General features: G+C 37.4%; 2 protein-coding genes across 27 annotated transcripts in view; both read right to left on the bottom strand.

Moving 5' to 3' along the window:
* osp (myosin phosphatase Rho interacting protein outspread) overlaps positions 1-907 on the bottom strand; it is a 221,619-nt gene extending 220,712 nt beyond the window's left edge. For all 5 annotated transcript variants that reach the window (XM_071662121.1, XM_071662122.1, XM_071662123.1 and 2 more), the window contains exon 1: positions 69-907. In XM_071662121.1, coding sequence (XP_071518222.1) covers positions 69-188 — 120 coding nt within the window. In that variant the 5' untranslated portion in view covers positions 189-907. The remainder of the gene's footprint in view (positions 1-68) is intronic.
* Positions 908-12,909: 12,002 nt separating this feature from the next.
* The window catches only part of Usp47 (ubiquitin specific protease 47), a 78,718-nt gene continuing 63,636 nt past the window's right edge, over positions 12,910-27,991 (bottom strand). For 20 of the 22 annotated variants that reach the window (XM_071662104.1, XM_071662111.1, XM_071662110.1 and 17 more), the window contains 10 exons: positions 27,199-27,368; positions 25,893-26,227; positions 24,946-25,048; positions 24,356-24,488; positions 22,129-22,243; positions 21,431-21,575; positions 20,021-20,245; positions 18,701-18,844; positions 17,531-17,709; positions 12,910-16,113 (listed from right to left, as the gene is read on the bottom strand). In XM_071662104.1, coding sequence (XP_071518205.1) covers positions 15,933-16,113; positions 17,531-17,709; positions 18,701-18,844; positions 20,021-20,245; positions 21,431-21,575; positions 22,129-22,243; positions 24,356-24,488; positions 24,946-25,048; positions 25,893-26,227; positions 27,199-27,368 — 1,730 coding nt within the window. In that variant the 3' untranslated portion in view covers positions 12,910-15,932. The remainder of the gene's footprint in view (positions 16,114-17,530; positions 17,710-18,700; positions 18,845-20,020; positions 20,246-21,430; positions 21,576-22,128; positions 22,244-24,355; positions 24,489-24,945; positions 25,049-25,892; positions 26,228-27,198; positions 27,369-27,991) is intronic. The other 2 variants (XM_071662120.1, XM_071662102.1) reach the window with 1 other exon arrangement.

Below are 27,991 nucleotides of genomic sequence, written 5' to 3'. Positions count from 1 at the left end.
AGGCCATTTAATTTAAACGCCATATGTACATATACCATTTAAAATGGGAAGGGGAGGAAGTTACTCACCCTGTTGGACTCCAAGGCTTCAGCTGAATGTTCTTCCCTCTGCCTGAAGCAATTGGTACACTTGCTCTTGTTAAAGATGTTGGGCTGAAATTTACGGCAATCAGACTTGTAATTGGACATGTTGATGACGACGTGGTAGACGAGGCGTCGAACGAGGAGAGATAAGGAATAATAATGTAATCCAAGTGATCTTTCTTTTTACAGTTTCGTCTCTGATGCCTTGTCGGCGGTGGAGGTGGTGATGGTCGCTCCTTACGCACACCGTCACAGAAATGGGCTTATTTGGGTGTGGTGAGGGGGAGATGGGTGGTTAAGGGATGGGGTGATGGGGATGGTGGTTTAAGCACATTCCTGGGTGACGGAGGGAAGGGTGTGAGGGCTGGGTGGTGGTCCGAGGGTTGTCTACTGCGCCTTCTTCAGGTACACACACACACGTACGTACACACAGACACCGGGGGGTAGTTAACACTCTATTATCTCGCGCGCGCGCGCCCTGCCACCGCCCTCTTTTGCGGCACTGAGAACAACACTAAATATCCACCTTTTTTTTTAAAAAACCGTAATGCCTTTTATTTTTTTTCTCTTATCTTCCTGTTATCTCTGGGGGTCAAAAAAAGCTTCTCCGGGATCGCGTTAATCACTTGTGAGGTCAGGTGGAGCAGCGGGCGAGGAGGAGACGACTTTGCCCCCCCACGGTATAATTAATTATCTACTAAAAAAAGAAAAAAAAAAGCACTTGGGTCGTATCTATTGAGCACGGTCGAATTTAACACAACAAAATCACGTAGATTTTGTGTGAAAACTCAGAAGAGGTCCTCTCGCTTCACATGCCTGTACACTTGTGAACTGCGATTACCAAGCTCCCTCGGGGCCATTGAGGCTCCTTGCCGGATGTCGCCACACGAACACATTTCGCATTATATCAAGTACTTACCCGATAATTTTTCTTTATTATGATGATGCATAAATGTCACTTACAATCATTCATGTGATGGTTATTTTCCCTAAGTTCAAATGGTCTTGGTGTCACTAATGAAAATATAGGTTCGTTATGGCAACTTCAGAGAACACGACCGCCGCACTGACATGCGCGCAAGAAACTAGTGCCGCTCACCTTTATGATATATACTAAATCAACTACAACTTAAAATTGTCTCACGAGAAAATATACCATCACTGCAAAAAGTGTTAATTGGTACATATGAGGATGCATATGTGACCAACGTTTACGTGTAATTTGAAAGTTTCGTAAAATTCCCAACGCAGGTATTTATTCCTCCGCGTCGACTTCTTAAAATCTTGACCAGATGTCTTGTATTAAAAGATATGCTTGGCCACTCGCTATCACCTCAGACACACATGTTTTACCCCATGTACGATCAATAACGGATGACGAGCTACACTTCCCTCTGCACCATAATGACACAGATCGACAGAGAACCTGATAAATAACTGTACAATAATCCGGCCTGGCATCTGAAGTTCTCTCGTGACAGATAAATAAATAATGTATACCCTTAGGACATACAGATGTATATACTTGTCAGGTGTTCATTGGGAAGGGACTTACAGGATGCTAAGCTGGCACGTCCACGCTTGCAGAGACCTCTCATTCATCTGGCGAGTCAACAAAAGATGGTAGTCGGGATACGGGTATAAAATGGTCAACATTCCAACGGAATGTGAGGGGCAGGGATGAGCCGGGGTGAGGCTCCACCCACATAGGCCTAGCCCACACCCCGGGCTGGGAGGGCAAGGCTAGGCTGGCCTGGGTTCGATGTACATACCTTATACACCCACGCCTCCATCACCACTGCTACTCACACGTGCACTATATTCCACCCCTATGCAAGGCTGAGTCTGTACTCCAGCCACACTAAACTATACAGACATTCTGGACACACACAAAAAAAAGGGGCGAATTTTCACACGATGCATATCTATTTTAATCCTATGAAGGACCCCAGGACACTGTGCAACCTTCGCTAACTCATGTAGTTCAACTACCATCAAAAGCACTCCAGTATCACTGGAATAACGTTTATTATGTTTTCGATCACTTCCCACAGTCAGTTTAAATCACCTCCGAGGCATTAAGAACCAATAATCATCTACGAGATGGGAATACATCAATGAAGTTAGCTGGTTGAGGAGCATTCCAGTAAATTAAACGATTAGGACAAGTATTTCTACAATCGATAACTATTCATCAAATTCGCCACTTGCCTACCCATCTACTAAACCACACACACCCAAACGGACATTAATCTACCATTACACCAGTTATAAGTTATATAAATAACCTGATATTTCGACACTGACATTCACACAGACGGACAACACACACACACAAACACGTAAAAACCCACCAACAACAGAAAACACTAGAAAGTATTCCATTTCTCTTGCGTCTGGGTGTTCAATATATCAAAAGTCCCCCCGTCCAACACCAAATTCATTTCTCTGACGAAATGTTCCCATTTTAAAATAATCACAACATCGTTCGTTTGTCTTTGAAAATTTACCCCTAATTTTGTCGTAAGGGACCGCAGCCTACCGCCATGTAATAAAACTACCGTAAACATAAAAAAAAAAAAAAAGTCAAGTCTTGAGCCATTGAGCTGTGGATGTACGCAAACCATACGGCAATTAAAAAATGGGTAAACCTCGAGGCATGTGTTTATGTGGAAAACGGGAAGATCAAGTGACATAAAAGAAAATGGGTAACATGATTGTGACTGAGCTAACTTTAAGGCAGGGGTGAAGGAAATGGGGTAAGACTTGTGGAATGACCTACAAAGAAAATGAGTAAGCTTCAGGTAGACATCATGAAGAAAATGGGTAATTTGAGGCACACAGTCATGAAGAAAATGGGTAATTTGAGGCATACAGTCATGAAGAAAATGGGTAATTTGAGGCATACGGTCATGAAGAAAATGGGTAATTTGAGGCATATAGTCAAGAAGAAAATGGATAAGCTTGAGGCATATAGTCATGGAGAAAATGGATAATCCTTGTGACATACGAGTGAGAAGTATGGCTATGCCTTAAGGCATACGACTGTAAAAACAATGGATAAGACGTGGCATACGAATGAAAAATGGGTAATTCTTTTGGCCTCCAAATTATGGCTGTGAAGATAATGTATAAGCCTTAAAAGATGAAAGAAAAAGATGTGCATGATTTCTGGCATACGACTGCGAAAAAATGTGTAAGCCATGTAGGTTTACGAACAAATTATAAAAAATGGATAAGTTACGTGGCATTGTGACAATCATAAGCTTGGTAACCAAAGTGGCATATAAGTGAGGCAAACTAATAGGCTTTAAGGAAGCTTACTAATGGCTACATTAATTCAATTACTTGCCAACCATCCTCTCCTTTCTATTAATGGTTCATTAATAAAACCCTCCCTCGGCCTACTTCTGAACTATAAACAATATGCAACTGCCTCTCAAAACTGTGCCACTAACCCATAACCATGCCTCCTATGGGGCCATAATTAGTTTAATACTGCTCTGCCACTAATCTAATGTCGATTACTCAGTCTCCAACCATGTCATATCCATAAACTTCAGTGATACATATCATATGATACTGTACCCCAAGTAGAAAATCAACAGAATCAGCTAGCAGACACGTTCCCCACATTACACAGGTTTTATATATCTTTTTTTTTTTTTTGGTCCCAAATTTAAAAAAATGAAAACTTGTATAAACAGCAAGCATATGTTATTTCTATTTTTTTTTTTTAGTATACTTTGTCGGTTTCCTGCGTTAGCGAGGTACCGCAAGGAAACAGACAAAAAAAAATGGGCCAACCCACCCACACACACGTGTATATACATACATGTCCACACACGCACATATACATACCTATACATCTCAACGTATACATATATATACACACACAGACATATACATATATACACATGTACATAATTCATGCTGTCTGCCTTTATTCATTCCCGTCACTACCCCATCACACATGAAATGACAACCTCCTTCCCCCGCATGTGCGCAAAGTAGCACTAGGAAAAGACAACAAAGGCCACATTTGTTCACACTCAGTCTCTAGTTGTCATGTATAATGCACTGAAACCACAGCTCCCTTTCCACATCCAGGGCCCACAGAACTTTCCATGGTTCACCCCAGACGCTTCACATGCCCTGGTTCAATCCATTGACAGCACATCGACCCCGGTATACCACATCGTTCCAATGCACTCTATTCCTTGAACGCGTTTCACCCTCCTGCATGTTCAGGCCCCAATTACTCAAAATCTTTTTCACTCCATCTTTCCACTTCCTATTTGGTCTCCCACTTCTCTTCGTTCACTCCACCTCTGACACATATATCCTCTTGGTCAATCTTTCCTCACTCATTCTCTCTATGTGACCAAACCATTTCAAAATACCCTCTTCTGCTCTCTCTCAACCACACACTTTTTATTACCACACATCTCTCATACCCTTTCATTGCTTACTCGATCAAACCACCTCACACCACATATTGTCCTCGAGCATCTCATTTCCAGCACATCCACCCTCCTCCGCAAAACTCTATCTATAGCCCATGCCTCACAACCATATAACATTGTTGGGATCGCTATTCCTTCAAACATACCCACTTTTGCTTTCCAAGGTAATGTTCTCGACTTCCACACATTTTTCAATGCTCCCACAACTTTTGCCCCCTCCCCCACCCTATGATTCACATCCGCTTCCATGGTTCCATCCACTGCCAAATCCACTCCCAGATATCTAAAACACTTCACTTCCTCCAGTTTTTCTCCATTCAAACTTACCTCCCAAATGACTTGTCCCTCAACCCTACTGTACCCTGCTCTTATTCACATTTATTCTCAGCTTTCTTCTTTCACATACTTTACCAAACTCAGTCACCAGCTTCTGCAGTTTCTCACCCGAATCAGCCATCAGCGCTGTATCATCAGTAAACAACAACTGACTCACTTCCCAAGCTCTCTCATCCACAACAGACTGCATACTTGCCCCTCTTTCCAAAACTCTTGCATTCACCTCCCTAACAACCCCATCAATAAACAAATTAAACAACCAATATTGACATCACGCACCCCTGCCGCAAACCAACATATATGTATATGTATATTTGTATATATGCTTATGTCTGTGTATGTATATGTACATATATGTTATGTACGTATATGTTGTGGGGGCCTAGATGTGGAAAGGGAGTTGTGGTTTCGGGCATTATTGCATGACAGCTAGAGACTGAGTGTGAACGAATGGGGCCTTTGTTGTCTTTTCCTAGTGCTACCTCGCACACATGAGGGGGGAGGGGGATGGTATTCCATGTGTGGCGAGGTGGCGGTGGGAATGAATAAAGGCAGACAGTGTGAATTATGTGCATGGGTATATATGTATGTGTCTGTGTGTGTATATATATGTGTACATTGAGATGTATAGGTATGTATATTTGCGTGTGTGGACGTGTATGTATATACACTGTGTATGGGGGTGGGTTGGGCCATTTCTTTCGTCTGTTTCCTTGCGCTACCTCGCAAACGCGGGAGACAGCAACAAAGCAAAAAAAAAAAAAAAAAAAAAAATGTTATGTATATGTAAGCATATCTGCATGTATGGGCAGTTATGTACATATATATATGTGTGTATATAAGTGGATGGGCCATTCTTCGTTGTTTCCTGGTGCTACCTTACTGACGCAGGAAACAGCGATTAAGTATAAACAGTATCTACAAATATACAGAACATCAAATGCTTACACTCTTTGTGCCCATAAAAACAGAGGACGACTCTTCAACACAGCCTACGATGATTCTGATTTCTGATCCTCAACTGCCACAGCTTCAGCCCACTCCTTTGGGAATTAAGATAAATACTTCTGGTGACTTCTGGTCTACTTTAAATAGTTAACAAGTACATACAATACATTGTGCATCATCACAGCTCTAATGCTTCATCTATAAATCTCTTCCAGAGGAATAAATAAGGGAAAAGTACATTTCAAAATACATTTTATTCAAACCTAATCTCCATGGAATATATGATTCACAAATATTCTACATTAACAGTATACTCTATACAAGTTATGAATGTTACACGCAAACTAAAAACTTTTTATTTTCTTCACCTCTCTAAATACACTTTGTTGACGAACTGAAAGAGAATAAAGATTACTCATTAGGTAGTTAAAATGTTGCCTATTCCAATAACTATCATCCACTAATGCAGCCACATCCTCAAGCATTAAAAACCTAATAGTAATACTATAACCATACAAAGAATTCTAATAGTTCAACTAATATCAAGTATAACACTGAAGCACTCAGCAATATCTTATACTGAGAAATAAAAATGTCTGGAGACGAGGGGTTTGGACATGAAAACACTTGTTTTGTGATGAAAACATGGCGAAATAAAGAAACCTTGGATTTTCAGGCCACATGCAGGGGCATCACTTGGATCTTACCAAATTGTGAACATTGCCTAAATATCATAAATTTTAATTCGAAATTACGGACAATCAAGATTAAAAGAGACTCGTAATTCTGGATAGGTATGAAATAATTTTACTCCTGTGACGTATACTTAATCTTTAAAAGGTTTGATAACTCACTCATATAAAGAACATGTCATCCCTTTCAATAGTTGCTGATATGTCGCAAACACGGGAGACAGCAAAAAAGCAAAATAAAAAATATAATATATATAATATGTCACATATTACAAATCTAGTACCTGTGTTAAGAACCCTTGCTTAAGTCAATAAAAATAACCTTGTCAATAAAGTGGACACCTCTGTCTGGTAAGAAAAGTGCCTCGTCAGCAATCAGGCACAAGATGAGCATCTCAAAAATCAACGGTAACTAAACACAAAACAGAAAACTACTTCATATTCTATGATTATTCTATCATTAAAGTAAACAAACCAAACTTATTCTACCATTCATTCATCAAAGTTTAAACCTTTCATTTTAGTGATTATAAACTTACACTGTAAGTGTTCAAGAAACACTGAAAAATAGTGCATTATATAACCTGAAGCTCTTGTACTGAACAACTGAAAGTAAACACTGATCTAATCATAAAACACAAGAAACTGTATGTCTACAAAACTAACGTACTTATATCATACAAAAAAGTTCTTGAGATATGCTGATTTAGTGGACACCTAGCCAGGATCACTTTTTTTATCCTAAGTGTAGCATATTTGGCTAAAAGGCATTTCCTGAAAAATGCTTCAAAGTCTACAAATAATCTGGAATTGAATCATAAGACACAACTTATCCATTTCTGAGCAAAAAGATATTTTCTCAGGGTGAACAAAGGAATACCGGAACAAAACAAAGGAATACCTGAACGAACTCTACCCTGAAGGCTGAAATATTATAGAAACAGATGCTTAAGCAGAAATAAAAAAGAAATGGTTTAAATCTTCTCGTCTTTGGGAATTTTAGACTTTTCTTCAATACTCACCAATATGAATCACCATGCAAGCTTTATATTGCCTACCTTTAAGGTTACTTACGACTGTTATACTTTCAGGTACTGAACACTTGTAAGTAGTACTCAAAACATTTGCTAAACAACAATGTATGTTGGTTCTGTTTCAAATTAAAGCTCAGTAGTCACCAACTAATTGCATTAAACAAATTCAAACTATACCTCACACCTCGTTCAAATACTTATGTTATGACCATGGCCATACTTTCTTTCTACTATTGAAAGGGATGTCAGTTATTCTGAAGAAAGGTCTTACATCTAAGGTTCCTCCATGTGAAAAATAAATTCATATTTCCAGCAAACCTAAGTACTGTAATATCTAAGTTTAACACAACTTACTACACTACAATGTAGGGATGATACTGAGAAACTTACTGTACGGGTCATAAGCAATAAACTCCAGCTTATCATTAAGTCTTGGTCTGGTGCGACTGAATCTGTAACCACTCACAATGCTCTCCACGACAACCATGACATTCCTGATGAGAAAATAAAGGAGGATCAAGAAATGTAAGATTATTAGCATACAGACGCATGAGAAAAGAAACCTAAGGAAAACTGTCTACACAAATCAAATAATCATCTTCCACTGTTTCAGGAGTAATACCATTTTAAATCTCATACCAAAGCTATATCTACGTTCATCTAATTATCCACCTATCAATCCCCTGGATCCCTTTCTTGAGAGGGATTAATCATTAATTTCAACAGACTCAAAGCAAGCAACACCAAAAAAACATGGTTTAAGCAGAGAAAAAAAACAGACAAAAAACAAGCTTATAATGCGATAATCAAATTGAGCCTCACCATAGTACACATATAATAAAAATGTAGATGAAGCAGAGAAAACGTTCTGAATATTGGACCATTTTAATACTGGATGACAGATCTAATGCTGGTGTAACTTCGAAAGCTTTTACACATTTAGTTTTGCGTAAAAATCAAGCATGATAAACTAATGTTTCTGGGAAAACTATATACATGGCAGTCTTATTAAGCAACATTAGGGAGAGAGAGAAAATTGCATAAAACCTTACACAACAAAATACCAAAAATGCACGGTACACTACTGCACACCATGTATTGATGGAAGAGTGCCATAATGAAATTCACATGCAGGAAGCAGGGGAGCCGGAAAAAGGCGCAAGAGCAAGAGATAAAGACGCTCAGAACAATTCAGGTTAATTTGCCTAACTGCAAGAAAAAGACATTACGAACACCTTAACATTAACTTTTTGATATCAAATGTTCTGAGACTAACAAAGACAAAACCAAACAATGCTTGAGGTATTGCCTTAGTTCTGCACTTCTGAAAGGTAATTGCAATACAGTAGATGGAGCAAAGAAAGAAAAACTTAAAAAAAAATTCAACGACTATATCAATACATATAGAATCTTACTTTGATTTGACTCTCTTCAAAAGAACATTAGTTAAAAACATCTTGAAAAAGTTATCTGAACAGCGTACACTTCAAAATCCTTGGCTGTCACCAAGTCCCCATTCGGATATCTGGAAATAAAAAGTTCAAAAGTCATCACACTAAAAAAAGGTGAGGAATTCAAGTATATATCAAGTATATCTATTGAACTATCTTCTCCAAAAAACACATAATCACTGACTGTTATTTTCCTAACTAGCCACTACAATATTTAGAGCAGTATGTATACCACTACAGTACTGAAAAGGCTTCCCTAACCGTGAGAATGCGTGTGTGTGTGTGTGTGTGTGTGTGTGTGTGTACAGATTTGCCAAGACGAAGCTTGGCACGGCCTCTTGTCAACGAAAGCCTGCTCTTGGGTGTGCCATTACTAGCACCTCTAACTTATGTATATATCCACTGTGGCACCATATTTCCTACACAGTGTGGCCAAGATTATTTGTTCTGTATCAAGTTCTAATTTACTTATGGAATTTGTAGTCACAATTTTTTTTTTTTCACTGCTTCATTTACAAACCCTACGGTCCATGAAGGACAATATCACCACGTAGACTAAACTTTCATATAACTAAAATTTTCTAGCAACTTGTTATCATTATAAAAAAAAAAAGCTTGTTAAACACGATCAAAATATATCTAAAATACACAAAAGGGCTGAAATTGCAGTAAGTAAAAATGGCAAACTCTCACTGACTACGTTTAAAAATGATCTTTCATCCCAACATACGGAAACACATTCAACCAAAATTTTTAAACTGATACCTTAAAAGTACACGAGAATTAAAAGTACACGAGAATTAAAAGTACACGAGAATTAAAAGTACATGAGAATTAAAAGTACACGAGAATTAAAAGTACATGAGAATTAAAAGTACACGAGAATTAGAAGTACATGAGAATTAAAAGTACACGAGAATTAGAAGTACATGAGAATTAAAAGTACACGAGAATTAGAAGTACATGAGAATTAAAAGTACACGAGAATTAGAAGTACATGAGAATTAAAAGTACACAAGAATTAAAAGTACACGAGAATTAAAAGTACACGCCGTTACAAAATCATACCACTCACATTCACAACCCACAACTGTTACGCAACACTGTAACGCCGTTACAAAATCATGATACATTCACAACATCCAACTGTTTTATAACACTATAACCCCATTACAAAATCGTCACATTCACAACCCCAACTGTTACACAACACTGTAACCCCGTTACAAAATCATAACACTCAAACTCACAACTATTCCACAACACTGTAACGCCATTACAGAACACGACACACATTCACAACCCACCACAACTGTAACACTACAACCACACCACCACCACACCACCTACAACCTTACCTTAATGATCATTGACCTAATTTAGCAAAAGACTCTCTCTCCATCTCGTGGGATGATACGTAAAATATATATGGAAATTAAGGCGCCATCAAGAGGCTATGTGTCTGGTCTGCTGAGTCTTGAGGTCGCCATGACGACCAAGCTCGGCGGCTGACATGTTAATTATACAAATTCTAACCTGAATATAACCATCTACACACTTAATAACCAACCTAATTAACTGAGTACTTATTCATTTATCTATAGTTAGTGAATTACCCTGTAATACAGGGGTTAAATGTATTAATTCAGTTGAAATAAGACTCACCTGCTCAAGAAGTGGCGGACCATAACAAACCTTTTCGTCCTGTCGGTATATCAGGGTTATGCTACAGAGTTTTCAAATGAATAAAAATCAAACTTGTCTATAATAAGATAAATAGTACCTATAAAAAGATTATTAACTAAATTATAAGATAAAAAATGAACGTAATTTTAGAATTTGTACCATATCTTACGTACCTTATCATATTCTACGTAATGTGTATATAGTGAAGGAGACCAGACATGTGTGTATATGGTTCACATTATGAAATAAATGTTTATACACTTCTTGAGACATGTTTATACAAACGTGTCACCTTCCTTTTACTCCTGTGTTCACTTGTATTATATGAGAAGAGCATTTTTGTGTCTTCTTGAACAATAGATCACTGATCAATGAACGAACTATTTTGGATAACTTAGGATGCAGGGAACCTGCACCTCGAGTTCTATATGTTTAGGTTTTGAATAAAATACTTCATGAAGTATATTGAAACTCGTGGTTATTTAGATCCATGCCATATGCGAGATTCCTCGAAAGAAGAGGAGCAGCGAGAGGTTTGATGGCGAGAAATGACCTGAGTGTTCTGAAATGGTTTAGACAAATGGATTGGATGGGCAGGTGCGCCATGGGGTCGAGCCGGGGGACCTCCAAATAGATTATTATTATCTATGTGCATGACGTGCTGATGGAGGACTACCTCTAGTCTCTCTTTATCTCTTCGCACTCTTGGGTAACCTGCAACTGTGGATGTTTTGCCAATTGGGCAGTATTTGTCACCATGTTGGCTCAATACCCACAAAATCTTTTCTTTCCATTATTTTAATCATCTTCCATCTTCATCACTTCAAAATCATACTTTTGTATTTGTTCTAGAATAGGTTTTTGGGTATTTCAATCATATATTAGATAGGGTTGCAAGCCTGATGACCTTCCTCATAGGCAGCTGTTCATAAACCCCATCAATAGATTGTAGAATTTAGGCTTATAAGCCAAGCACTGGAACTTTTTAAAGGCTATTCAGCACACTCAGATAAATGGAAATGACTTAAGATGTGCTAAGGTAATTTATGTGTCAGGAGTGGGACGATCATGGAGTTGGTAGAGACAGAAAGTGAAAGGTTGGAGTAAGGGAAGTTTTGGGGTGTGTACACATGAGAATAAAATGAATTGTTCTGGTGTATGGAATAGGACAACATGCTGTCGATGGATCGAGCCAGAGCAGATAAGCAGTCATGGTATGGCTGTAGGGGTCTGGTGTGGATGGTGGGTTCTAGATCTAGTACATTACACATAGTGGAATGGGTGTATTTGAATTAGGCTCTTGCTTATTCACCCCCGTTACTATCTACCATAGTGAAATGTTAAATGCATTAAAAATGTCATGAGCCATAACCAAATTTTCAAAAAAAGCAATCCTTCATGGGAGTTCCTCGAGGGATCAGGCATCATAGATAGACAGATAGAGACGTAGTTCTGTGTCCCAACCAAGATTACCTTACTATATGGTCTGAATTGCTGGGTGCCTTTTAGCTCACAAAGCAATACTTGTCTCAAAAAATAGTCAGAGTCAAATCGGCATAAGGAAGACTATTAAACATATAAGTATCATTTGTATATCTTGTTGTCTCTCCCGCCTTAGGAATGTAAAGTCAGGAACAGCTGAGCAAAGGCCTTACTTGCACAAATCCACGTCCTTATTTTCACGTAAATTGTACTGAAATACTGACACTACAGCCTACCAGTGACAGCCAAGCCCAACAGACTATTCTTCAGTTTACCTGGACAGCCTCGCATGGCCTAGCTCTGACTACTTTCATGTTACACATCAATCCACTTCAGTATATTTCATTCATGCCTCTCGTACTTAAGGGTGATCAGGTTCTGATAACCTGAAAGCCCCATTCATTACAGAAGTTTATCTCCATAGTCTGCTTTACTTTCTTGTCCCCTCCACTTCTGACACATACATCCTCTCTGCAAGTCCAACCCATTTCAATACATTCATGACCTTTTAATCAAGCTACACTGTCATTCCTTACACAATCAACCCACCATTCATCACATCTTGATGGTCTTCTGGCATCTCATGTCTGCCAAATCCACTCTTGTCCTTTCTGTACGTACACTGCCGGTGAAATACTTCCATACTTACTTTCAGGACTACTTAATACCTTCAAACATGTTGATTCTTTCTGAGATTCAAAGGCATCTCCAGTGGTACTAAAAACAAAGAGTGACAACCATATTTATTTGGAGGTGGGCCAGATGTGAGTACACTGGTGGAGGTAAACCACATCAGTTTACAGCCTCTACAGAAAAGGAAACAACTAATCAAGGTAATAACATTATGAATAATTTCATAACATATGCAAGTACAAAAAGCAATGAAAAAAAATCATTTTTTAAAGTTGCTTTCCACAAAATGCAGCTGCTTACAATAGTTATGAGGTGGCCTAAGAAAATTACCAATTATTTTTGGATTGAGGAAACAAACAGCTATTTGACGGTAATACTGTTTAATTAAATAACAGATCAGAAGGCTCCTTTTACATTTTGTAAATAAGCTTGACAGTTCATAATTTTTGACAAATTATATTAATAAATCTGTAACCAAAAGGAAAGCTTTACTGTAGAGCATCTCTCCAACTGATAAACATTTGAAATAATAAATAAAGTGTTAACATATGCACATAAATATACAGACAAGATGACAACAAATATGTGAACATGGACTAGGATTCTTGGAGACTATTACTTTTCAATACCAACTGAAGGATACACATGGAGAGTAATTAATGCACCTTCAGTAGATAAAAAAAAAAATTCCTGCTAATTTCACTTTCATTTAAAGAGAAGAAACCACTGAAGATCATATATAAACAGACATGAGAAAACAGGAGTATGATACAAGGCGTTGGCTGAATCACGAGGGGGGTCATCCAAGAGTGACTCCCCACACATTACAGGTCCACATAGGTGGGTAACACCAACTAAAATTTGGTCTTGAAAATGGGATTTATATCTTTGGCAACTATATACAGAATTATGAGAAAAAAAAAAATTCTTTCATACTGTACAAAGCGCCTGTTGCTCCATAACAGGACAGATCTATCACACTCTGAGTGTATGTACAAAGTGGGCAGACAGTTATGAACACTTTTCCCAAGTAATGAACATCACCCCCATAGTTCCAACACAACACCAATACAGTTCCAGCTGTTTTTCTCATTCAAACGAGGGACATGAACATCATACCACGGGACAATGCCAAAAATACATGCAACTATTTACACTTCACCAGTGGGGTGATGAGCTTAAATGACAATATGGAACAATGCAAAAAGAGTTTGACTTTAGATAAGGCAGACTTTCATTCATTTTAAGGATAATACATTTTTACAATATCACTAACTATGAGAATTTTACAATTACATTTTTCAGTGTAAATGGAGAGTATAGATCTTTCCACTTACCAATTTTGAGAATTTCAATAAGAACATATTCCATGAAATCAGTACTCTTTCTTCATGAAATCAGCACTCTTATTTCTTTTAAAATATAAAAGCTAATATCTACACTTCTGCAGTTACAACAGTAAAAGTGTGTGAACCACCTGAAAATGTGATGCATGGTGAAACACATATTATGATCTTTTACAAAAAAATGATATGACACGAACAAAGTTGTCATTTCTTTTCATTGTGACACCTTCAAATATAAACTAGAAATAACTGTAACTGACAAATTATGTTGGAGATGAGAAATTCTCAGTACAGTCTCCATACACAAAAGTATCCTCCAACGATGTCCTCTCTCTCTCTCATACTACTCACTAGCCCTGTCATTCTTGCAAAATCTGGTCATCATAGGTACTCTCTTTTGCACTTTTAAAACAGATCTTGACAACTGAGTTGCTCTACAAAAAATTTCAGTGTTTAATGAAATAATCTAAACTTTATCTGCTTTTCATGTGAGAAAACTGTGAATTAACCAACTGCTGTTATTTAGAAATTCTATAACACTTATGTGAAAAATAAGATCATACAAATTTCCTTTGCAATACTTCATATATCTATTTTCCATAATTTCTGGTTACTTTCAAAACTATAAATAATATAGCCATCACAACATACAATCAATCAGTGACCTGAATAATTAGTAAATGCTTGTCAAAAATAAAGCTGGTAAGGTATCTTTATAGGTTTCAAAAATACTGATGCCTCTAATGATATCTTCCAAACTTTTAAACTCATTATATAAAAAGTACCTTTTTCTCCTATCTCTTTTGTTACATTACTTCAATCATCCACCTAATTCTTCCCTGTTTAACCTCATCTTATTATTTAGCACCACTCCTATTCAATCATCGTAGTTTAAAGTTTTTCCACCAATATATAATAAAAGCAAGGCATCATAAGGAATACTTTTTCGGTTACAGTTCAACTGTTGCTGCTGACACTGTGACGATGCGTGTCAGGAAATGCATGTGGCTGAAGTGTCTAGTTAATTCTGTGCAAGGGCAAACCGACTTTATACATTAGGAAAGGCTTGTATGAGTATTAGAAAGGCAATTCATTTTTTTCACTACCTTTTAAACTGTTGAAACGAAGTTATATGATTTCAAATAATGTAGTATTCTAGTAAATTTTGAATTAAGTATAATGTTGGCTGGTCATTTGTAGCATTAAATGGGTGCTGTGAGTGATACAAAAAATTGATAAGGTTATAGATATTGAGGGTCGTTACGATATGCTGATGTGTTTCAAATGCCTCACTTCACTGCAAAAGGTTCAAGAAGAAATGATGCAGAAACCTTGCTAACAGGATCATGATTTCCAGTCCTAACTTCATAGTTCATCTTGTGTGAAAAAATACAAGCATTTCCTTAAGTTTTAAACTTTTAATGACACATAGTGCCAATATACGTGGTTCTGAAATATAACTCTCCTGTCATAATAGGATCAAATTGTGGGTATTTAACACTGTGCATGAACTCAATGCGCCTAACACACTAGTTTTGGGCGTATGTCTTAACAACTTAAGTTCAGGCACTGGTACAAAGCATTGATGTTCATTTAAATGGGCACTTTTTTATATCTGATTCTAATGATTCTGTCACTATAGCAAATTCAATATTTTCCCATTAACATCACTGATCATTTACATCAGAACTTTAAATGAAGTTCATGTTATTTTCTAGAAGCTCCATTCTGTGGTACTTAAAACATAAAGCTAATCCTTATGCTTCTGCTGATATCTATTCTTCATGATTAAGGTAGATTTTGAGGCCCTTTTCCTTCGATCTTAAGGTACTGTAGTTTGAGGTTGAGGAACTTGGGCAAGTGTATGGCAGGTCACGGTTCAGGCGACGATTCTCGGAGTTCACAAGCTCACGTCGTTCCTCCTCTGTCAGTTCTTTCAGAGATTCTGTCTTATCCCTGATGTGATAAAAATAACAGCATAGGTTAGACTCTGGAAAATGATTGTTAACAATTTCAACATAGAGGATGGGCCTAGAACATCCTGAAACTTTAAAGATACTGATCTCATCGATATAATCACCCAATTCTTCTCTAATGTTATATATCACTCTGTTCATTACAATTTTGTTGCAAGCATTTTGTCCATAAATCTATAACATTACGTAAACTTGCTATGATATTCCTGAAAAAACCTGCTTTAATAATCACGTAGGAAAAACTACTTTGTATAAATCTCTTACCTCCTACAAATGCCAGTCTGAATTTCATCTACTTTACAATAATTCTTTATCCTGCCTTGCACAAAGTGGCAAAACCAAAGCAACCATTTTCTTGTTCAGCACTCTGTTCTTTACTCCCAGCTATCACACATATCCTGATTTACATCACAAGACCAATATAACAAACTCTTTAGTACTTCAGCCACTAGCAAACTAATTCTTTTTCAGTAGCATAATCTGCTTAGAGTTCTATCCCATTCTTAAGCCTCAGGTCCCTTTGCAAAGATTCTCAATACTCATTTTTCCTTTTTCATGTGTATACTGATGCCCCACCCTAAAAAAGTAAAAGTACCCACTCCAGAACTTTTGGAGAGCTCAATGATCATACCTATGCAGCTTCTTTAATGGCTTTCCCCAAAATGAGTACTTATTTGCCTTCAATTTATGCTGAGTGTATAGTATGTCTGAAGAATGGGTTGCAGGTTTCTGTCCCTCACATATGACTGTCTTACTTATGCTGGCGTTGGTGTTCCTGTGCTATTTTCATATACATTATAAACACAAAAAAAATAATACTTCCTAACACTTTCTTTAAAGCAAGTTTAATGTGAATTTCTACATGACTATGTCAGCTATCGAAGCAAGTATGTCACAAGTGCAATTCAACCTAGATACTGAGTGTGGAAAACATGGACAGTGCTGAAACATCTCATGCCAGTGAAGTAGTTTCCTTTTACTAACAAATTCAGGCCAAAAGAAATGAGCGGCTCAATTGTCTTCAAACTTATTCCTCCTGTGAATCAATCTGTAGCCATAAGAAGATATGATACTTGGGTTAGTAGCCAAGTACCCTCTCTGAGATACAATAAGATTCAACTTCACAAAGGTGAAAGTACGATCATCATGCAGTCACCTATTGGCGTAGTATTACTTTCAGATTTATGGGGGTTCAGCTGTCTTGAAAGGGCAGGATGTTACCCACTTGTTTTTAAGCTGTTCAGTGTAGTGTAATGTAGACAAAACCTTTTTTGGATTCATCAGAAATGTGTGCAACTACTATGCTATCAATGGAAATGCCAACAAAAACAATATGTAAATAGAAGCTGTAGTTCAAGTTTTATTTTTGGAAAATTATGAAAATAATAAAAACTCACCTAAAGTAAACTACAGCACCATCATCCATTATGAATAGTGGTCGCTGGTCTAGCAAGCCAGTGCGAGGTGTCCAATCAAGGTCATTCGTTATATCCATGACAGACATATCACATGGGAATGTACCCTTGCCCTTAGCAAACTCTATGTTTTCTGCCTCTATTCCAGATATTTCAGAAAGCTGCAAGTATAAATTAATTCAAGGAACAAAATCAAGAGTAAGCAAGTAAAATGAAATATACATATAATATCTGCACTTATACTGTAATGAACAACTAGAGGATACCTTGCTAAGGTGAAGGAAGCTATTAGATATTAAAAAACGATCAACTTGAACAAATTACTTCAGTTAAGCTCATCAGAGATCTTTTATTCAACATAACTAATAACATATTCCGATTTCTCTCTGGATAATTGTAGCACAGCTCTATAAATTACGGGGGAAAGATAGGTGTTATGCTTGATAGGAGAAACCTACATGTTCTGGCTGTATGAAAAATGAAGAAAGGTTAAAGAGTAAAGAGGTTTGGAAATGTTAATGAGGTAGTCTGGGGTCAGTAAAAGGACAATCAAAGGGTGGGATGCAAATTCTGATACAGAATGACCTGTGGGATTATTAGAGAGGGCAAGAAATTAAGTTTAGTGCTGATGTGGGTTAGACAGAGGGTAGACTACAAGATGTTAGTACTTCAGTCTTGATGGGATAGATAGAATATTAGTACAAGGTGATCAGAAAAAAAGGGGAAGATGGTGTGGTGGGGGTATAATGAGGAGGAATGGAGTCCCCGATATAAAAATAAAAGAACAAAGATTTGTTGAGTAGAGCGACTAGAGAAGAGTGGTGACTGGTGATAAACAGTTTACGAAAAGGTGCAAATATATGTGACTGAGTGGCGTTGGTGTCAATGGGCTTTAATGGATTTTGTTAGTTGAGAGGTGTGCAATGTGACTAGATGAGATGGGTAGAAGGTAGAATGTCTGATCATATCTTGAAGGTAAAAAGGATATTGGAGGTGGGTTTTGAAAAAAAGAAACAATATCCATCTGAAAGAAGTTGTGAAAGTCTATGTGAAAGTGTTTGTTCATAGATTTAGTTCCAGTTACCCAAACATACATGAGACAAAGCAGTCACTTAGGGTACATCTAGCTATGAAAATATTAAGACCCCCCACCTTTCCCTTAAGATCATCAACAGTTGGTCTCGGTATGATGATCTCAATGAGTGAATCGGTAGCATACGTTGAGGGCTTCCATCTTTTTACGAAGATTGCCAACTCCTCAGTGTTGTTTGTTCTGGTTTCTGGCCCCTCTATAACCTGTTTAAAGTAAATACAGCAACTTTTGGTATAACTGGATAGTAGGTAAATAAGTAAATGATTGGTGGGAACAATGAGAAGCCCTGTTCCATCCCCAACACTCCTAAAAGCAGTTCTTTCAGACAAAGCACAGATGATGCAAAATGGGGTTCAAGATCTTACTACTGCAAATGCAAGTCAGTGGAAAGGTGGACAAAATCGTAATGAATGAAAAGTGTATTCTTAATAAATCTTTTAATGTCTTCTACAATAAATATTTTTAATCTATGTGGCATAAAACTCACCTTCTGTTTCTAGATTTTGTTAGACTGGCAGGATAAGGTACAGACAGGAAATAAGGCTGGAACGTACGATGAAACAAAGACAAAGTTGACTTTTCTTGTTTGGGGTGATGCCATTCCACGATAATATCAGGGAACATAAACAGAATTTACAAATATACAACCTTTTCCTCACTGGAACAAAGTAGTGAAACAGACCAACAAAATGTCCTGTCTACTTCAAGGATGAAGGTTTCAGGAATGAATATACAACACTGTAGCAGATACCTAAGAGAATGAAAGTTCATAAAACACATGAGAACCTACTATTATTGTGATTTAATGAAACCTATGAGTATTTTGATTTACTGGATCCTAAAATTTTGGTTTACTTGAAGGTACAAGTATTCTGATTTACTAGAACCTAAGAGTATTTTGTTGAATGAAAACGTGAGTATCTTGCCTCACTAGATTCTATAACAACAGCTGATTTAACAGAACCTTCAAGTATTTCAGTTTACAATCAAAAGCAAAATGGGTAACTTACACATTCAAATTTATCTAATCTTATCAATTATGTAAAGTTTGCCAGCTTTTAGCATGGAATATACTGAGTAAGAGCAAAATGAATATCATTTTAAGTACTGTATGGATACAAAAGGTCCATCAATAGAGGTATAAACATGCATTTCCTACCAAAGCATTAAGAGGATGGTCAAAGAACATTGTCTTATGGGAATGCAGAGATACTTATCCCTCATATTTCCTATCTTTGTGACTAAAATAGCCCAGTCTGCAGACTGCTATGCTATGCTATGTCTACTATCAAATTATTTGTTTCTAAAGTTCACTATAACCATGTCATGTGACATTTCAATTTGAGGACTTTTTCACAAACTCTCCAATTCATACTAACCTGGAGGAAGAGTTCCCAGTTAGAATACAGATTTATGTCGTCATCAAACTTTTGATTGTCGAGGTATATTGTCTGAGGATTTTTCCAACTCTTCTTCCGTAATCGAACATTTTCTGGGACAAGACTCATGTTACACCGTGCATTTACTTCCTTTATAATTGCCTTCTTTGCATGTGCAATGGTGTCGCCCTTACAAACGACCCAGTCAATAAGAAATCGAGCAGGCTGAAAATTTAACAGAAATGGTCATTAATGTTTCCAATCAATAAAGTTAAGAGATTTTTCTTTATAATCACTGAGGTGATTTCAAATTTCTGTATATCTACCTGTCTATCTATCATCATTATCACATTCTCAAGTTTTTATCTTTTTCAAACTCGACTGTCTTTACCCAAGTTAAGGCCAAGAAAAAGTCAAGAAATGGCCTTATTTGCTCACATCCACTATTAGCTGCCATATACAACCTACTGAAACCAGAGCCCCAGATCCACAACCAGGCTCCACAAACATTTCCATGATTTTCCTCAACAATTTCATATTCCCTGGTTCAGCCCACTGACAGCACATTGCCCCAGTATACATCACTCCACTTCACTATTTCCCATGCAAAAATCACATACTCCTTCATGCTCAGGTTCCGAGCACTCAAAGCTGCTTTCCCTTTATCCTTCCACCTTCTCCTCAGTTTCTCCCTTTTCTATGTTCCCTCCACTTCTGACACGTATACTCTCTTAATCATCCTCTCCATATGTCCATACCATTACTGCACATATTCAGCTCTCTCTGACATACTTCTCTGACTACCACATCTCTCTCACCCTATCAATTCCATTCAGTCACCCCTCCACACCACATATTGTTCTCAAACGTTTCATTTGCAACATATCCACCTTCTTCCATACATTTTTATTTATGGCCCATGCCTCACGTCCACACAACACTGTCAAGGTTATTAAACCATAAATCAAACATAACTTAGCTCTTACAGACAGTGACCTTTCTTTCTATACATTCCTTAATATGCCCAGGACCTATGTCCCCTCACCAACCCTAAGGCTCACGTCATTTCCCACAGGTTCCATTTGCTGCTATGTCCACTCCCAGGTAGTTGAACACTTCATTTACTCCAAGCTTTCTCCATTCAAACTCACACTCCAACTAACTGGGACTTGGCAGAGGATGGTAAGCATGGGTTTCTGTAAATTAAACCTGACACTTTGAGAGGAAATACGTGCAAATGGGGCCCACTGTGCATTTCCTCCTCATTAAGGAGGAAGAAGTGGATCAGTATGAGAGAGAAAAAAAAAAATGAATGAGTAAAGTGGTTAAACTTCCATAAAAAAAAATCTTTTTTGGTTACACATACATGGATATACTCCATTAAAAAAGAAAATTCAGCAAGGTACATACATCATCAATGTTTTCTGGTTCAAGAAGGTACACTTTCCCTCTCTGTTCTCCTGGCAGCAATGCTCTTCCCAGCCGGACACTTAACCTGGTGTTGTCACCATAAGAAGCTAATGTTTCTGTCATCCTTGTGCATTCAAACTCTTGGCTGTAAAAGAACAGAAATTACGAATAATAATCTAACAGCAGATATCAAGTAAGTCAAGCAAATTCAACACCAAAAACATATTACCTGATATAGATAAGTTCCAAATTTAAAGTTTTTGAAGAAGATGGAAAACCACCTTCAACTTCAATGTGGGGTAATACACTAAATAGTTTACTTTGATCCATAATATGCTGTAACCTGAAAGTTTCATTCATATGTTGGACCTTATTCTACAGTGATATCCCATTAAATTCTTCACTTGCTGTGTTAATATAAGACTGATTTGAAAAGCTACATATAGCTAGCAATGCATCATACAAAGACAGCTTCAATGTTCAGTCATGACTATGGGGACTACATAATGGAAAACTTACTTCAAGTCTTATGAAGAGCTGGAGAACTTACTTTCATATGTTTGGATACATAAATATTAAGAAGAAAGACTGATAATCAGCACACTATTTCTGGAATTGTAAGTAAAGCATGCAGATGCATAAAATATGTGGTGTCAAAACTTCACTGTCCTAACTAAAGTCTTAAGATATGTACATACCTGTTAGAATATATCTTGAAGAGTTTGAAGTGCTCCTGAGACACTCCTACCCAAGGCTGCATCTCTGTTTTCAACTGCCCGATAGTTATTCTCTTATCTACATACACTCGCAGCACTGGAAAGCGAATCAATGTGACACTGCATAAGGTCTTTTACAAAATTTAGGTTTCACAACTATCTATTAATGACACTGGCTGTTTTCATTATATCTGCATAGTATAAAATATTTTCCTGTTAGATAGCATTCATAAATCGATGCACCATATTCTCTTTTACATCAAATGGTTTGCAAACATTCTTAGTCTCTCACTGTTCCATTATCCTAAGATTATACAATATGGGATTTGCTTACTAAAATTTTGCAGTAGTAGTAGTTCCCCCTCTATCATACAAAATTGGAGTTTTGTTATCTAAAAGTTTTAAATAAATGAAACAACATAAGAATAAAATACTCACTGATCTTAAAGACATCTTATGTATGGCAACTAGAACTAAGAAATCATCAATTGTGGTGACACTTTTTTCACACCATTATTTGACGCAGGAAATATACAATAAAATATCTAATGATGTATTTATGATTATAAGCTTCATTCCTATTTGCATGGAATTACTCAGGTACATACCACCTCCTAATTCACACATACACATCCTCCATCAAAGCCCAATGTGTTATAATGAAATAAGAATTTCCTTGTTGCATAAGTGAAACCAAAGGGTCCATTCACATCACCATCTGAAACTAAAAAGTCTATTGCATCTAATCACTACTGATTCCTTGGATATCTTCTTAACTTCACTCACAGCATTTACCTTCTAACCACAAGTTCTTATAGTAGTCAAGTATGATAAAGGGGCTCAGGTAGAGGAGTTCAGAATTTGCAATTATTTTTCAAATTTGTCTGCTGTTACCCATGTTAGCAATGTGGCACCAAAAACAGGTGAAGACCACCTCCATTTGCTCACATCCACTCTATAGCTTTCATGTATAATACACCAAAACCAAAGCTACTATCCACAACCAAGCCCACTGAACTGTTCCGTAGTTTCCATAGACCACTTCATATGCCTCGGATCATCCCTACTGACAGCATGTCACCCTCTGAATATCACATCAATCCAATTCACTAGATTCCAAACATGTTTCCTACCCTTCTGAACACTCAGGTCCCAATCATCGCCTCTTTTACTCTACCCTTCCGTCTCCTTGGTTTCCCCTTCCCCCTTGCTCCCTCCACTTCTGACACATATATCCTTTCAGTTGGTCTGTCTTTCCTCATCCTCTACATATGTCAAAACGATTTCAGCACTCTTGACCTCCTACTGATTTCAGATCTATCTTTTTCATTAGGTACTTTACTTTGTCATCCCACCACCCACTACCCTTTCTCACTAACCCACCTCCCACCATTCACTTACCACATACTTCTCTCACACATGCCAGCACTACTTACTTCGCTAAATATCTCCCATTTCTCACCAATCCCCTAAAGTTGTTTATTGTCATCTTTTGCCACGCTACACCCCAGTCTTTCTAGCTATTTCTTCAAACACGTCTTTTTCTAAGCTCATTTATTCTTGCCAACCTCTTTTCACTCATATAATTTCCTTTTCCAAAAACCTCTATAAATCTTCACCCTTGTCTCTAACAGGTAATTACCAGACATTCCTCAGCAAATTTTCATCTAAGAGTCTCTCTTTTGCACACCTCTTAATCAGTATGTAATACAATAATGCATACAGACAGTTTTTTCTGCTAACCAACATATAAAAATATCTATTCTATTCATATTTATCATACTTTGTCGCTGTCTCCCGCATTAGCGAGGAAGCACAAGGAAACAGACGAAAGAATGGCCTAACCCACCTACATACACGTCCACACACACACATATACATACCTATACATTTCAACGTATACATATATATACATAATTCATACTTGCTGCCTTTATTCATTCCCATCGCCAACCCACCACACATGAAATGACAGCCCCCCTCCTCCTCCATCATCCATTATCAATAACTGAACTCTTGCATCACAACTGCTGACACACTCACTCAGTTGCTCCCAAAACATTTATCTCTCCTCAACATCCTTCTCAAGGCCAGGTGCATAAGCACTAATAATAAACCATCTCTCTTAATCAAGCCAGGTGCATAAGCACTAATAATAACCCATCTCTCTCAATCCACTTTCAATTTTACCCACACATCTATCACTCACTTTTTTGATTAGTCTCTTCCTCAGTGAAATATTCTGCTCTGAAATATCGCTTGATCTCCACTTCTTTCTCATCTTCTCCCCAGACGACATCGTTGTCTTGGAAAATTGGTAAACCCCAACCCGAGTCATCACCCTGAAAGAGGGGAGAAATAATGTAACACTCTAAATTCATATGTTAAGTTTGAAAAAAATATGGAAGGGACCCATGCATGTCTGACAAAACCATCACTTATACTGTCTGAACTACCCAAAATGTAAAAACTCATTTGTAATTTTTAGTGAGCTTCGTCTGTTAATAAATATGAGGCAATCAGCACCAAACTCTAATGCAACTGTGCAATACTTATCAAATGTATGCAATTACCTTTCCTCATAAAAATGATGACAGTAAACTCCTTTCATACTTTGGCAGCTTTGTTACAAAGTTTTATCATTAAAACTTTCTGAAGAGAATCCATAAAACACCTTACTCGTATCTGGCTTAAACATGTACCTATAGACCCTTCGTTCAGTAAACAAATATTTGTATATGGCTCTCTGGCATCATAATTTTTTTCCTGTCATCTAAATCTGTCCTTAGAGACACTCACTTTGGTTTCCCTGCCATTGTCCTCCGGAGAAGACACATTTCTGTAGTCAGGCGAATTACTGGCATCAGATAACTTGTCCTCAGGTGGGTCTCCTACCAAGGTCCTGAAATTTGACATAAAAAATTTGAGGTCAGCTTATGACATGATGCCTAACACAAATAAGACATATCAACTTTTCAGGATGTGGATCAACTGTCTTAATATAAACTTTTAAACATCATGATGAAATTCAGGTACATTAATAGTACATGCTGTGATCCTCCATAATAACGTAAAATGACAAAATATTAAGAAATTGTACATGGATGCCAACAATTTTGAAGGCTTTTACAACTGTAACACTTATCCTGAAAACCAGATTAACTACCCTTTTCACTTTCAGGAGACAGTGTTAGGAACAGATAAACAAACAATCTCACCTGCTGTGACGAAAGTAACATACAGCATAATCACATATACCCACACATGAAAAGAGACAGTAAAACCTAAGTCTTCACATTATTATATGAAAATTAACAAATCTATTTTGTCATCTTAAGGGTCATTTTCATTGCTGCCTGATAAACGTGACAGATAAAGGTAAGCCGTTACTTAAAAGAATAAAAAAAATATAGAGAAAAAAAGAAAGGTGACTTGTGTTATGATACTCCCCATAACCTTTAGAAGATGAGTAAATGAATAAACTTCTGAGTATGTAAGGATGGCATAACTCTTTAGGCCCGTCAAAATACATTTATTCATAAGTTTGAATACGGTACTGCACGAAAGAAAATTCTCACTTCTCTAAGTCAGAACATCCTCAATAGCATTACCAGTAACTTTTACACGATGCAATCAACAGCTACACATATCCAATGAGCAAAACATCACAATTCTACGCTTATCAGTGATAGATCAGCTTCTCTAGATCTCAAAAAAAGTGGTAGTGACAACAAATAAGTCCTTACCTATCACTATCACTAGTGAGGGAAGAATCTTCACTGGCACTTTGGTCACTGTTGACATTGGAAGAACTGGCACCACTGTCTGCATCAGCGATCCCCTCATCTTCGCCATCACTACTGTTACCCATGGTAGGGGAGGCTGTGGGAGTGGTGGCTGTGGCTCCTGGCATGGCACCAACACTTCCCTGCGTGGAAGATGTTCTTGGACTGCTGGGTGGTATAGTTGAGGATGTTGACAGTAATGAAGTGTAAGGCCCAGATGAAGGACTGAAAATTGAGCTGTTGCTGCTACTTCCCATTTCGCTACTGGAGGATTCTGTCGGAGCTTTGCTGCTAATCTGTATTTCAAAAATGAAAATGGGGAATGGCTGAGAAAGCATATGTGGAGAGGTGAAACAATGCAGGTTTAAGGGGAGATGAAAAAGAAGTTATGGAAGAACAGAATAAAGAAGTGGAGAGCCACAATAATGGTTTTGCAGAGAAGTACTTTTACGGTAGCTTGGTGAAACTTCTGCACCAGTATACAGGCTTTAAAAACATGTCAATACGGTACAGAAACACTTGATATGGGACATCTATTTCTCCACTGTGTTAGCTGATATTTTCGAACAGATGCTGTAAACCTTCTGTCGTAGTTCTGGATAAACGAAATTAAATTGTAAAGCTAAATTATAACATAAAAAGGCGATCAACCAAGTGTGCCAATTCATAACAAAACTCTGCAAGTGCATGCCACTACATAACATTACCACAACACCCGTCACTGAGGTGTGCCCACTGAAGAATCGATACATATAAAGAGATGGGCAGGAAACTTTAAATAGTAAACAACAATTCACAAACTGACACAATGATGATACAGGTATGAATACACTTGTAAACGAACTCTCCTATCCTCCCTCAACATCTGTTTATCTGATAAATTCTAGGAGCTTTGCCATTTTTCAACTTACATACTGCCTTTGTGTGTTCATACTTTAATACTCCTCTATCATTCACTTTTAATATTAATGTCTCCTTTCTCTCACATAACTCTATAACATTCAGAAGCCCCAAAATTTCCTTCCATCACTGCATATATAGTCTGATAACAATATGACATAGAATGTTCTCAACTTCAATACCCTTTCTCATGTTTCTAATTCCACAAAAAACTGTTCCCCGATCAATATGGCGATGACTGTTTAATATTATGACCCTTGCCCATCTTCTTTTCCCCTTATCCTAACAACCATAAGCAACACTGATGACGAAAAAAATGAACTACGTTATTACTGGAATAATACAAGCCACAGCAAATGGGACTGACCCCACTGTCTTTACTGGAGCAGCTGGCAGGACTGGCAGCACTATCAGCAGGTGAAGCAGCAGAAGATGTGGATGCCATACCACTACAACTACTGCTGCTGGTACCTTCACCTGTTGATGTATCTACCTCTTCCTCTTTGTACGGTGGAATCTGCAGTTCCTCTAAGGCCTCTGTCAAAAATCAAAAGAACTTTCAGTTATATTCCTTAATGCTATATTTCATGTAACATTATAATTACAGTTGTTCTTTTTCAAATCACAGGATTAAAAGGAGTATTCCATCTGAATTTTTACACAAGAGATTCTAAACCTATAAATTTAGCCAAAAGTACATAGAAAAGGCTTTCAGCCGCAAATCAATTTCCATTTAGATTATAAATAACGAGATCAATATTCCAGAGTGAGACAGGAATTAACATCGACAACAACAAACTAGACAATAGTAACTGACACATAGGATATTCCTACAAATCCAGGTAACCTACAGATTAAACCAGCTCACCCTTGCTCCCAATCTGGCATCCAATTACATTCAATTAATTAGATACAAGTCTTAGGAAACTTTAAACCCATTATCTTAACCTCATAATAAACTGAAAATACAGCAGAATGCCTCTAATATGCCAAGAAAATAGTCTCAAGGACCCTATAAAGACAATCATATACAGATCAAGTTATCATTCAACACCAAATTATGAACAATTACACCCTTGTTTTGGGTAAAAGGCTTTCTTGGATAAAATTAAAGATTTTTTGATTTTATGACAAAATGCGATAAAATTCAAGATCTTTGA

Source organism: Panulirus ornatus, chromosome 5 (assembly GCF_036320965.1).
Source record: "Panulirus ornatus isolate Po-2019 chromosome 5, ASM3632096v1, whole genome shotgun sequence".
Taxonomy (NCBI): Eukaryota; Metazoa; Arthropoda; class Malacostraca; order Decapoda; family Palinuridae; genus Panulirus; species Panulirus ornatus.
Note: the sequence above shows the minus strand (reverse complement) of the source record. Positions and strands in the feature narration are given on the sequence as shown.